At 36.2% G+C, this 15,137-nt stretch overlaps 1 protein-coding gene across 1 annotated transcript in view; it reads left to right on the top strand.

Annotated features, from left to right (window-relative positions):
- The first annotated feature begins 1,913 nt into the window (after positions 1–1,913).
- LOC139125703 (protein white-like) overlaps positions 1,914–15,137 on the top strand; it is a 16,633-nt gene continuing 3,409 nt past the window's right edge. The window contains exons 1-5 of the mRNA XM_070691804.1: positions 1,914–2,439; positions 2,995–3,043; positions 3,539–3,725; positions 13,557–13,628; positions 14,133–14,231. Of these exons, the coding sequence (XP_070547905.1) occupies positions 2,181–2,439; positions 2,995–3,043; positions 3,539–3,725; positions 13,557–13,628; positions 14,133–14,231 (666 nt within the window). The 5' untranslated portion in view covers positions 1,914–2,180. The remainder of the gene's footprint in view (positions 2,440–2,994; positions 3,044–3,538; positions 3,726–13,556; positions 13,629–14,132; positions 14,232–15,137) is intronic.

The following is a 15,137-nucleotide window of genomic DNA, read 5'->3' as shown; positions in this document are numbered from 1 at the left end:
AAACCAAAACAACCCGAACAAACCGAATGTTTGACTGAATATACAAACTAACAAACTACATGAATGTTTGACCTTTGGTGCTCCATTGTTCCATTAGTTTTTGTACCCGCAAACAAATGAGGATGATATATGACTATCACCCTCCTCTCGTTGAGATACAGAACAGTTCTGTTTTCCATTAGCTCTTGCATGTAACGAACGTGGATATAGCTATTAGTGCTTCAGTTATTCAATAAGCAGGGGTATTGGGTGATCGTACGTATTTATGACCCGGTATCGGAGAGCATCTTCCGTTTTCTGTATAAGTACACGTGCCATTGGCACGGTCAGTAGCCCTTGACACACACACATACACACAGACAGCCAGGCTGAGATTTATACAGACAGGCCGACAGAAGACTGGTAAACATTACTATGATTATTCCCAATGGCATAACCAATCGTGAAGGCAAAACTTTTTTCTCGCAAGTCCTCCTTGCAGGGATATGATTCATGAGTGGCGCGAAAATCACGTTACCGCATGCGTTTCAAGATTACAAAAAGTGTTTGACCTATTAGTGCAAGATGCGAGGTATAATGATATTCAAATATGCAGATTACATTAATGAGCATTGTTTCGGTATTTAAATTCTATGCTAATAACCCTTAATCAATGTGGAATATTCATGTACCTCGGATCTTGCATTGTATATGTTTGACCATTTTGATAGACATAATGCCTCAACTATGACATATTTCTTTTATTAGGTTTGTATGACCATTTTCAGCCTACTCACATGTTGTCTAATAAAAACAAATTATGCGGTCGTTTCGTAATCGACCTCCGTGACCTGTTTTTATTTATAATTTTTTCTTTTACAGTTAGTGGTTATACGAAATTTACTGGTTGCAGAATAATATTGTATTGCTTTCTCATTGACACAAAAAGAAAGCAGCATATTTTTTTAATTTCAAATCTCGTGATGTGTTATCGTGATCAGTCTACCTTCTTTCACTGTGAAAAAGCTGTTTTATTGATTTAGATATTTCTTGAGAAATTTCTATTTCAAGGTACAGAGAAGGTAATAAAGGGCTTGGTTAAAAGATATAAGTATCTTCAGTTTTGAAACTCCTTTTTCAGTATTTATGATCTTATCTGGATCGTGTACTCACTTCAGTTTACTAGCATAGTTTCAATTCAACTCCACTGATTGTTTTATGTGGACACTGACCTGATCTTTTGTTAGTATGAAAACAAGAACATTATAGACAAGAAGATACGTTGTTACTGTAACGTTAAGATCAGTATTGTTTTCTTTAAATAAACAATGCAATTAATGTTTGTTTTTTTAACTTAACCGCGGCACATAAGCATCGCTGTTGTTGTTAACATTTTATATCCTTATTTTTATAAGAAAGATGTTTGAGCATTAAGAATGTGTGTTCCTGGTCACGAGATTCGTCTGAAATCTACTTGCGAATTACTGTTACAATTGGAGTCTGTGCGAATGCATGAACCGTAATAAAAGGTTGGCATATGTTCATTCGATATCGTGGATATTGATAACAATAAATGAAGAACTTCAACATTAAAATTCAAAAAACAGTAACAAGCAAAGCATACACACTCCTGACAGAAGATTGCAAGGTATTAAAGCAGCGATCTCACTATCGTCCCTAAAACGTTCCTTATGCAAAGCTGTGGATATGAGTGGTTACTGAGTTAATGTGCATAACCAGTTTGAAGTGTATCACTTAAATTTCAATTTTTTTTCCTTCACTAGGTAAATATATGTACAAACTGTAGTAATTTTTATCGCGATAATAAAATATAAGGTAAACAGTCAAATAGGTATGTTAATATTGGCTCATAAAGGCAGAAAAGCAGTTGTGAATCGTTCTTTAAATCTTCTCTTCCTATGGTTAAACTCGTACATAACTATTCCGTCACCCATATTCATGCCAACGACGACTCCTCCCTCGAAAGTTTCTTTTGATAGCGGTTTACCTCTATTAATAAAACGTATGACGTACTTTCCCCCCCGATGCACTGATTGATTAGCGAAACATTGGTCACGTGTTTTGGGAGACTGGAGATTAAAGTTCACCTCAGCTAGGCGACGGAGGCACAACATCGCCTACAGTTGCGGCGCTAGCTTGTACCTTGCGCGACGGAGCTTCTGTGTGAAACGTCAGACGACATGGGCGAGAATGAAGGGATTCCTCTCTCTGACAGGCAGCGTTTTCTGGACAGCGGAAAGAACTCGCTCTGCAATAGTGAAGAGACTTCCTTCGCGTCTTTTGAGTTCCAGACGCCTCGGACGCCGACTCATTTGCAAGACAATGGACTGGCATTAACGTGGGATAGCATCACGGTGCGAACAATGCCGAAGAGAAGCCGTTTTCCATGGAAACGAAACGACGACATCAACGAGCAAGGAAGAGAAATTATCTGCAGAGGTCAGTAGACATAAGGCTGTTCCAGTTTGTGAAATGCAGCGCTTTGTCAACAATAGAATGTTTGACTGCAGGGGCTTAAATGTTTTACTAGCAGTAGTTGCTGTACCCGCAACTTACAATAATGTAAACAAGTATCATATCAATCTCACCTTCAACTCGTCGAACTACAAAACATTATGCATTCCATTGCTCTTTTATCGTCACCAATTTCTATGGAGCCTTTGCACTTTAGTAACCTTGCGATCAACTAATAGAGGTGATCATGTGATTGCATGTATTCATGACGCCATTCAGATCGCATCTTTCTTATTTGTAACTGGATACGGCGGGAGATCATGATCGGTACCCTTTTACACACACACATACAGACAGCCAGACAGGAAGAGATACAGACGTATATGGCACCTCATACTTTTGAGAAATTTGAAAAATATGCAGGTCCAATAATTCTACATTAATTGCAATCGTGTTTATGTTGTTTGACAGAGCACATTAAGCTTTCGTTCCGTGATCGACCTCTGTGACCTTCATTGTTTAGATTTTTCTCATTTACAGTTAGTGGCTATGCACAACCCGGGACACTGTTAGCAATACTTGGGCCAAGGTAGGAAAATAACTTAAAATCGCAACTTTTTAAGTAAATTTTACTCTACGGAAAAATTAGTGAATATATTGAGTTACATTCCTTGCAGTCGAAGTTTTTTGATCGACAAAAACAAGATCAACCACCCGCAATCGTTAGTTTTCGGTGAATATAATGTGGTGCTTCAACTTGCATTCACGTGGTGTCGGGGAGTTCTTTGGAAACATTATTGCAGCTTCGACGACGGAATGCAATTAACAACAGATGTCATTATGATGATCATTTTGAGGCAAAGAATTACGTCACGGTCCATGCATCAACAACAAGGTCACCATCAGTGTACAAATGTGTATTTTTTTCGTTACTGCTGTCTGGAATTTTATAAATTTTCAATGAATAACATGAATGGAATTCGATGTCCTGTTGCCATCACCCTGAGTAGAGTGCTTTTATAGATCATCCTTTTATTAGCATTCATTTCTGGAAATGCGTTTTGAAATAACCTGTGCCATACAGCGGTAGCGGAAAATCCACTCTGCTGGACGCAATCACATTCCGTACGAAGAACGGACTAGAAGTAAACGGCAATATCTTGGCCAATGGAGAACCCGCAGGCGACTCTATTACGAGCGCTATGGCGTACGTCCAACAGGAAGACATGTTTCTGTCGACGCTCACTGTCAGAGAACACTTGCAATTTCAGGTAAACGGCGAACTTAACTGGAACTTTTCTATTCTGCTATTTTGGACCACTCTTTCCAAATGTCTGGTCGCTGATCTCATAGCATCAATCCCTCCTTCCCTATATATATATATATATATATATATAAATATATATATATATATATATATATATATATATATATATATATATATATATATATTGTGTGTGTGTGTGTGTGTGTGTGTGTGTGTTGTGTGTGTTATGGTTCTTTGTTTCTGAGACAGTGCCCAGTGTTGCTAGTCGTGTGGTACGATAAATACTTGTTGGAAGAATATTCACACTTTACTATATTCTTGTTGTCGCTGTTTTATTTCACTTAGCACAACGTTTCGTCCGAGAAGTCGGACTTCATCAGGTGTTCTTTTGAAAAAAATCAAGTACAGTTTAGATGTGTAAAAGGGACATCTCTTTTTGAAAACAGAAAATTACAGAGCAGTTAAGGGTTGTTTTAGTAATTTGGCTTACCTGGTGTATTCGCGTGGGATGGTAAATGGCACGCAGATGGTTACAGGCAGGGCTATTTATGGGTTATATGTGAGGGCCCTTTTTTGCATAATTACAGAGAACGGCGGTGTATTTAAGATGCAAGAATGTTGAGGCCTTGAGGATTAATGTGCATAATTTTTTTATATCCACTGGGATTTTAAATTTCTGCAGATGGTGTCATAGGTGTTCTTGACCTTAATTATGCCGATTACGTCAACATATTGGATTGTATGGTTTGGTTGGTTTAAGTGCAGAGCTACTGCGGTGTTCAAATTTCACCTGATTGATGATAGGTGATTATTGAAGCGTAGTCTGAACTCTGCCTTAGTTTCTCCGACGTATTGCTTTTTACACCGTGTGCATGTTATTAAAGATATTATGTTCTTTGTTTGCATGTGATATTATGTATTATTTTGTGTGTTGTTTTGCATGTGGTGCTTGTGAATTATGTTGCATAGTGTGAGTATTTCCATACGTTGCAGCCTCTGGTAGAATTGCATTTTAAAGAAACCTGCTGTTTTGTAGTGCTGGACACGTTACTGTGTACCAGCAGATCACATAGGTTTTTACTGCGGCGATGTGCTATGATCGGGAGTTGTGGGATGGCATTCTGACAGCAGATAGACAGATGGAGTATGTGGAGTTGAGTGTGAGGGTTGAAAAATGTAGAATAACATAGCTTGGGGCCATTTTTGCCCCATGGCTGTGCCAAATTTTTGCAGGTAGTGTTGACCATCAAAGGTAAAGTTGTTATTGTACAGAATTAGTCGCAGAAATTTAATCATTGTTTTGGTGGATGGGTTATTTGTCGGTCTATTGTTGAGGGCTTGCTCGCACGCACATATACCTTCTTCGATCGGAATGTTGGTATATAGTGCTGTCACGTCAAAAGTTGCTATAAGGCTGCCAGGAGGAACTTGACCTAGGTTTCGTATACGCTGGAGAAAATGGGTTGTGTCTTTTCTGTGTGATGGGAGTTTTGTTACGAGGGGTTGGAGGAAGTAATCAACGTATTGAGAAATTTTCTGTGTTGGATGATTGATGGTGGAAATGACATGGGTCTAAATGGTATGCCTTCTTTATGTACAGTATTATGGGTCTAAATGGTATGCCTTCTTTATGTATTTTGGGAAGGATGTAAAACCTGCCGGGGGCTAGGTTAGTTCATATGACGTAGTCACAGGTCTGTTTGTTTATATAACCCTATTTTTATTCTTCTTCTATCGCTTTTCTTACAATTTTGTTTATTTTATTGGTTGGATCTGAATGCAAGGGGTTATTTAGTAGTTTGTTGGCCTCTGTGGTGTAATGGAGTGTATTCATCACTACAGTGGCCGAACCCTTGTCAGCTGGTTTTATTACTATATCTTTTCTTTGTTCAAGGCTCTTGAGTGCTTCCTTCTACTCTGTACGTAAATAATCTCTGACAAAATCTGTGCCTTTATAGTTACTTATGTCTTTGTTGACCATAGCGATGTATGTCTCTAAGAAAGGGTCACGATTTCGAGGTGGTACAAAAGCCCTTTTCTTTTGAGATTCCGTGCGGGGTGTCAACAGTATCTGGCTCATGGAAAAATTCTGCCAGACGCAGACGTCGATAGTATGACTTCATATCTGTGGTTAGTTGGGCTTTGTCACTTTTGGTAGGGGTTGGGCAAAACGTGAGTCCCTGCAATTATTTGGCACAGCCATGGCGCAAAAATTGGCCACAAGCTATGCTAACATATTTATGTGTAAAGTGGATAACAAAATTCTACAAACTACAGAAGACAAAGCATTAGATTGGGCACGCTTCATTGACGACGTTAACTCTATATGGACTGAGAGCAAATCGGTAATCAAGTTAGATATGCCAAGACTTCGAATATATATATATATATATATATATTATATATATATATATATATATATTATATATATATTATATATATATATAATATATATATACTTGTTTAGTACAAGATAAGCTGGAGTAGAGTGTTCAATACTAGAGTAGAGCTAAATGCACGACTGTGTTGATCAGGATAATCTAAAATATTACATTTCCACTACAAATTTGTTACGTATAGACTGCAGAGCCGCCTACACGCATCGGGTGGCTGTGATCGACTGAAACGTTAGGCGGGGAACGATTCCTTTTGTTTTGTTTTTGTTGGCACCTGTTTGTTGCAAATCTTTGTTTGGCATCTGTTTTGTTTATCAACCTTATATATAACTTATATATAAATATATATATAAATATATATATATATAAATATATATATATTATATATATATATATATATATATATATTATATATATATATATATGCATCTCTATCTTTCTCACGGCGGCACTTTTCTATTGCATCACAGTACGTGTAAGGCAGCCAAGTCTTTATCTGTAATCGTTATTGATTGATTGATTGATTGATTTAGCACCAAAAATATTACCATACAGTACAAACAAGAAAAAAGACAAAGACAGAAGTGCTGGGATAACACAGAAAAGTTTAAAACTTATTTCCATTGTGGTCCCACGAAAAATAAAATCACAAGCAAATCGGCACGACAACAATTAATAAAAAACAAAATCATTTACCTCACGTTGAATCATTGCTTCATAAAAATACTTCTTTAACTTTCTTTTAAACAGAGAATTTGAAGTAATACTCTGTATATTTCTTGGAACTTTGTTCTATTCAACACTAGCTGTATATACAAAACTATTCCGATAAAACCGAGCCCCACCTTGAATAAAAATAGAATAGGATCCGGATCTCATTCTATGGACATGACTGTTAAAAACAAATTATCAGACAAATATTTCGGTGCTAATCCTAATGTAACTCTATGAACGTGATTGAGTTTTATATATGCGACTCTGTGGCTAACAGGTAGCCATCCCATTTGTTTGAAGTGAACCGATTCAAGGTGTGCTCTTGCTGACATACCAAGGGCAAACCGTATAACTTTATTTTGGGAGGTTTGAAGTTTTTGTTTGCTTTTTAAAGTCAAGGCACTATACCAGTAAGAGCTTGCATAATCAACCAGATATGAACTGAATATGCTCACGTGATTTACAACAGGTTCATTAATAGTAGTGCGCTTCACAGAACAATGAGATATATGTTATCACTATATGTAGCAGGTTTTTCTCACATTCCTGGCCGCTGGGAGTGCGGGATCGACAGTGTGGGAAAAATCGATCCCACACTCTCAGAAACCGTCCCACACTCTGCAGTAAATATTACACGAGCTCTGATTGGATGATAAACAGTCTGTTTTGTTCCACGCGCAAAATGTTATCCAATGGCACGACGAGTAACACACAGACCAGAACTACAAAGTAAGCAGGTCAAAGTACAGTGGCAGACGACAGACTTGTCACAATTTTGGATAATGTTGTACATGTCCAATGTGAATTTAACGCATTTTGTGGTCATGTGAGAAAAAGAATCTCACACACCAAGGACCTGGGATCTGATCCAGGTCCTTGGGGGTGTGAGATTCTATTAATCTCAACTTCGCATAGTACTCTCGGAGTTTAATCACTAATTACAAAACTTTATTTGATATGCAAATGAGCTGTTCATTAACTTGACACTGCTCAATGCTTTATGGGACAATTAGATATCCATCAGATCAACATTTGTAGCACGTTTTATTTAATTTAATGCTGTAATTTTAGAGTAATGTCACTAATTACAAAGTTCATTAAATATGCAAATAAACCCTAAATTAACTTGACACTCTTCAATGATTCATAGCACAATTAAATTTTATCAAATCAATATCTGTAGCACGTTTCACAAAATTGTGGTGCTGAAATTTCAGAGTTATATACCTAATTACAAAGTTAATTAAATATGCAAATGAACCCTTAATTAACTTTACACTACTAAATGCTTTACAACACAGTTAGATATATGTCGTATCAGTATGTGCAGCAGTTTTCATCACATTTGATGCAGTTATTTCGGAGTTATATGACTAATTATAAGACTTCATGAAATATGCAAATGAGTTAATTATTAACTTGACACTGCTCAATGCTTCTCAGTACAATTGGATATTTATCAGATCAACATCTGTAGCAAGTTTCATCAAATTTAACGCTGTAATTTTGGAGTAATATCACTAATTACAAAGTTCATTAAATATGCAAATGAACCCTTAATTAACTTCACACAACTAAATGTTCTACACCACAATTAGATATCTATCGGATCAGTATCTGCAGCAGATTTCATCACATTTGGTGCAGTTATTTTGGAGTTATATCACTAATTACAAAACTTCATAAAATATGCAAATGACCTATTTGTTAACTTGACACTGCCAAATGCTTCTCAGTACAATTAGATATTTATCAAAACAATATCTGTACCCAATTTCACTGACTTAGGTGCCGTAATTTCAGAGTATATACCTAATTACAAAGTTAATTAAATATTCAATTGAACCCTTAATTAATTTCACACTACTAAATGCTTTACACTGCAGTTAGATATCAGTCGGATCAGTATCTGCAGCAGATTCCATCACACTTGGTGAAGTTATATTGGAGTTATATGACTAATTACAAACCTTCATAAAATATGTAAATGAGCTATTTATTAACTTGACACTGCCTAATGCTTCTAAGTATAATTAGATATATATCAGATCAATATTTATTGCAAGTATCATCATTTTCGTGCAGGAATTTCAGAGTTATTTTACTAATAACAAAAGTTCATTAAATATGCAAATGAGAAGATAATTGACATGACACTCACAGTATCATCATAATGTTCTTAGATTGTCATCTGTGAAAAGTTTCATGAAATTTTGTGCAGTATTTCTTGATATATGTCTACACTGTCATTACCGTCTCCATAGGAAAACCATTGTACGGAAAAAAACGATATTGCATAACTTCATTAATATGCAAGCCACACTAACCAAAATCTAATCAGTTCTTGCAAGTAGCATATGTTACCTGTTTACCAAATCTGACTTGAATCCGTTCAGGCGTTTTTGAGTTATCGTGTAAACAGACAGACAGACACACACACGGACAGACAGACAGACATCGCTATGACATTAGCCCACGTGTTTACACACGTGAGCTAGAAAACCATTGTATCAAACAGTTAGCCAACAGTTTTCTCGTATGAAAATCTAAAAACTTCTTATTAAGATATAAAAACTTGAGACAAGAGCATGTCTTTTCAATAACCTTAGATGCTACTGTTTCACCAGACAAGGATTGATCCAAGTCAGTACCAAGATATTGCACACACTTTTTCGCAGCGATGTTGACATCCCCACAGAGAACCTGCATTTCCGAACACAGTTTTAATTTTCGACTAGAACCAAACAGGATAGATTCTGTTTTACCGACATGAAGAGACAATTTATTATCAATTAGCCATTCATTGAGATAACCCAATTCCTTACTAAGTTTTGTTTGAATATGTGGCTCGGTAAATGGAGGCATAGAAAGGATGCACTCTTTGGTATAAGGTGGCCTGACACCCCAATTAAAATTGTCGGTATTTTCTTCTCATATAACCATGTTTCTGCTTATAAAAAAAATATTAAAGGTCCATTCGACTCTATTTCTCGTTTGCTCTGCCACTGGCGATCCAGAGGGCTTACTTTAATTGGTAAAATCCAAATAGTTAAATCATTGATAATCTCAAAGTTTCTGTACATTTTCAACCTTATTACTATCAAGTTCTCAGATATCAAAATAATTAACAGTGTTATTCACAAATTATTTGGAATGGCCCAGATAGGGTCAGTAGGGACTCATTAATAGGTGATATCAGAGAAGGGGAATAGGTATGATAGACATTTTTGCACTGTACAAAGCTTTTAGAATTTCATGGATTAAGCGTTACATTTCAGAGACAAAATTACCGTGGAAACTTTTCTGGATTTTTATTTACAACCACTTGGTGGCAGTCTCATCTTCAGATGTAATTACAGTGTAAAATTTCTCCCTGTTCAATTACCAGGTTTTTTCAAAGAAATGCTGGAATTTTGGAGTGAGATAAACCCTTGTAATAACTTTGGTATTTCACAACAAATCATCTGGAACAACAAAGAAATCCGTATCAACAATCAGTCAATTTTTGATAAGTTTTTCTTCCACAAGGGTATAGTGTATATTGTAGACATCTTTAACCGTTGTAATAATATAAAAACATGGATTGATTTATCAGATATGGGTTGTAATCTTAATCATCTTTTACAATGGCAAGGTATTTTACAGTCAATTCCATCGAAATGGAAGAAATGTAATGTTGAAGTAATTAGACCAGAATTACCTATCAGTGTAATAATCTGCAACAAAATTATGCCACTGACAAAATGTGCTCTAAAGACAATAAGAAAACTTTTCACAACATGTTTTGTTATTCCCCCAAAGAGTATTCTGTATTTTTCACAATTTTTAACTGTAGATAAAGATGAGTGGGGTCATATCTTTGCACTGCCATTTAAAGTTACAATGGAAACAAAATTACAAGAGTTCCAATGGAAGTTAAATCATAATATCCTCTATACAAACCGTATTTTGTTTCGTATGAATCCCCCCAGAGTTAACAGTAACTTGTGTACTTTTTGTCAAAAAGTTGACGAGACCATTCTTCATTTATTTGTAGAATGTGAATGTGTGCAAACTTTATGGAGAACCTTTTGTTTCCTATGGGGCTCTGCACTTGATGCACCTCCTACTCTATCGACCAAACAAATTCTCTTAGGAGATGCATCTTTTAACTCACTTTTGAATCACCTAATTCTTGTCACTAAGAAGACTATTTACGACTGCAAGGTAAAGAATAGGATCCCATCCTTTAATATTGTGAAAACAAATGTGCGAATCATGAAGAGAGTCGAAATGTATATTTCCAAAAGAAATAACTGTATTGAGAAAGCTTTACTGAAGTGGGAAATTTTGAAACATAATGTAAAGCATCTGTAACTTGGGAAAGTCTCTTCTCAACTGTAATGCCATGGTTTAGTTTTTTGTCTCTAAACTGTACTTATTGCTCTGTAAATGTATCAGCGTCTTTTTTTTGATCGCTGTTAAACTTATTTCTCCCGAAATAAAAATTAAAAAATAAAAAAAAAAGTTTTGTTTGAATATGTTCAACATCTCTGCCAGACACAAGAAGAGCTGAATCATCAGCATGTAAGAGCAGTTTGCATGACACTGCTGATTGCATATCGTTTACATACATTGAACCAGATATGAACTGAATATGCTCACGTGTTTTACAACAGGTTCATCAATAGTAGTACGCTTCACAGAACAATGAGATATATGTTATCACTATATGTAGCAGGTTTTTTCAACTTCGCACAGTACTCTCAGAGTTTCATCACTAATTACAAAACTTTATTTAATATGCAAATGAGCTGTTAATTAACTTGACACTGCTCAATGCTTTATGGGACAATTAGATATCCATCAGATCAACATTTGTAGCACGTTTTATTTAATTTAATGCTGTAATTTTAGAGTAATGTCACTAATTACAAAGTTCATTAAATATGCAAATAAACCCTAAATTAAATTGACACTGTTCAATGATTCATAGCACAATTAAATATTTATCAAATCAATATCTGTAGCACGTTTCACAAAATTTTGGTGCCGAAATTTCAGAGTAGGATAGTTTATTAAATATTCAAATGAACCCTTAATTAATTTTACACTACTAAATGCTTTACAACACAGTCGTATCAGTATGTGCAGCAGTTTTCATCACATTTGATGCAGTTATTTCGGAGTTATATGACTAATTATAAGACTTCATGAAATATGCAAATGAGCTAATTATTAACTTGACACTGCTCAATGCTTCTCAGTACAATTTGATATTTATCAGATCAACATCTGTAGAAAATTTCATGAAATTTAACTCAGTAATTTTGGAGTAATATCACTAATTACAAAGTTCATTGAATATGCAAATGAACCCTTAATTAACTTCACACAACTAAATGCTCAACACCACAATTAGATATCTGTCGGATCAGTCTCTGCAGCAGATTTCATCACATTTGGTGCAGTTATTTTGGAGTTATATCACTAATTACAAAACTTCATAAAATATGCAAATTACCCATTTGTTAACTTGACACTGCCAAATGCTTCTCAGTACAATTAGACATTTATCAAATCAATATCTATACCTAATTTCACTGACTTGGGTGCCGTAATTTCAAAGTTATATACATAATTACAAAGTTCATTAAATATGCAAATGAACCCTTACTTAATTTCACACTACTAAATGCTTTACACTACAGTTAGATATCAGTCGGAATAGTATCTGCAGCAGATTTCATCACATTTGGTGCAGTTATTTTGGAGTTATATGACTAATTACAAAACTTCAAACTTCAAAATATGCAAATGACCTATTTGTTAACTTGACACTGCCTAATGCTTCTAAGTATAATTAGATATATATCAGATCAATATTTGTTGCAAGTATCATCAAGTTTAATGCAGGAATTTCAGAGTTATCTCACTAATAACAAAAGTTCATTAAATATGCAAATGAGAAGATAATTGACATGACACTCACAGTATCATCATAATGTTCTTAGATTGTCATCTGTGAAAAGTTTCATGAAATTTTGTGCAGTATTTCTTGATATATGTCTACACTGTAATTACCATCTCCATAGGGAAACCATTGTACGGAAAAAAACGATATTGCATAACTTCATTAATATGCAAGCCACACTAACCAAAATCTAATCAGTTCTTGCAAGTAGTATATTGTACCTGTGTATCAAATCTGACTTGAATCCGTTCAGGCGTTTTTGAGTTATCGTGTAAACAGACAGACAGACAGACACACACACACACACACACTAACACACACACACACACACACACACACACGGACAGACAGACAGACATCGCTATGACAATAGCCCACGTGTTTACACACGTGAGCTAAAAAAGTAAAGGCCCCAGTATAGAGCCTTGCGGTACTCCACAATCAACTGAGTTATTATTAAAAAGAGTACCGTTCACGTTCACGGCCTGAGTTCTACCAGACAGATATGACTTGAACCACCGTACTGACTCTTTATTCATGCCACATGCATCAAGCTTTTCCAATAGTATGCATGGTCAACCTTTTCCAACAGTATTGCATGGTCAACCTTTTCCAACAGTATTGCATGGTTATAACCTGCCTTCTCCTTGTTGAATAATATTGTTTCTTTACACCGACCTACTGAGTCTCTCTCTCTCTCTCTCTCTCTCTCTCTCTCTCTCTCTCTCTCTCTCTCTCACCCCCCCTCTCTCCCTCTCTCTCTCTCTCTCAGGCAAAGTTAAGAATGGATCGGGAAATAACCAGAAAAAGGAGATTTGAAAGAGTGGAAGAAGTCATAGGAGAAGTAAGGCAATGTGGAAATCAATTTTGAAATCAATTTTGTTTACCGTGATGTTATAGTAATTTCTTCCACGCTACATTGACAGACACCAAACAGAAGTTTAAAAGGAGCTGGAAGACACAGTATATCATTGTCCTAGACATCACCACTCTGTTCGTTTTGTTCCGTTCTTTCTGTTCGTTTCAGAGTTTGTCATGTCCCAAATTTGTGTTTGTCGATTCTTCATGTAGAATTTACAATTTACAAAACTGCACTAATTTGTAGACGTTGTATAAGTTCTCTACCAAGAATATAAAGATATTACTTTCACGTACACAGTTTGTTTATGATTTGTCCAATCTCTTCATTTGATCCTTTTCAACTGTGCGTTGTTTCATTTGATTGATGTTAATATTTTTGGTAACATTCGGTGTCACCGATATTGCTCAGTGAATGAACGTCGCTTTGAAAATAAAATCTGTTTATTACCAAAAGCATGCTTAGAAGTTTCTGTCCTTTCCCATTCAGCTTGGCCTTACGGAATGCGCCAGCACTAGGATCGGTGAAGCGGGCACTGCGAACGGGATATCGGGTGGCGAGAGAAAAAGACTATCTTTGGCAGCGGAGGTCAGTCTTTACAATCCTTTATCAGTATCACTGATCATTCATGAACACTATGAGCTCGTGACCTTTGATCTGATAGAAAGTTTATGTGGTTCTTTGAGAATTTGATATGTTTATCAGTAAGTTTAAACTTTTAACATATTTTAGCGATTTATCTTATTTTTTTGAACGTTGACATTATAATTTCGTTGTCGAGTTTTCGCCCTTTCAAACTTTCATTGAAGGGATTGGGTTTGAGGACAAACGTGGAGGGTTTCACTTGTCATGTGCATGCTTTAACCCTTTCAATGCCAGACACTTCCCTATCTGGCAATTTTGGTATTGGCCAAAAACCATATTGACCCACGTAGCTTGGTCTGATAGCAGCTTCAGTCCATAAAAATAATCATAGGATCTATAAACGTTACGGTGGTTTCAAAATATTCAGTTTTTGGTTAGTGGTCTTCAGATGCTCACTAATGTTAAAATGCACCATATGGAACATGCTGTGTTTTACTAGTTTACCAACTTGACCTGATGGTGAAAAATTAACTTGACAGGATAAGGTTTATATTGTTATACTGTTCCTTACCCTACCCTTGTTGGCCCAATGTGACGCTGCCTATGTTACCCGGATGCAACTTACCCTAAATTCTCGGGCTAAGTCGATGCTTTTGATGCTACCATGTCCTGCCACGACCTTGTCAGCCTACTTTGCCGTCATTGGTACTCGGATGTTACCCTAGCCTTGTTGGCCTAATGCGACACCCTTGCTGGTACCCGGATGTCACCCTAACCTTGTTGGCGTAGTGCGACACCATTGCTGATACCCGGATATTACTCAAACCTTGTTGTCCCTAAATGCGACACTATTGCTGGTACCCGGGAGCTACCCTAATCTTTTCAGCCTGATGAGACACAGCTAATGCT

This window comes from Ptychodera flava (genome assembly GCF_041260155.1).
Source record: "Ptychodera flava strain L36383 chromosome 3 unlocalized genomic scaffold, AS_Pfla_20210202 Scaffold_26__1_contigs__length_13983176_pilon, whole genome shotgun sequence".
Taxonomy (NCBI): Eukaryota; Metazoa; Hemichordata; class Enteropneusta; family Ptychoderidae; genus Ptychodera; species Ptychodera flava.
This window is presented reverse-complemented; position numbering and strand designations above follow the sequence as displayed.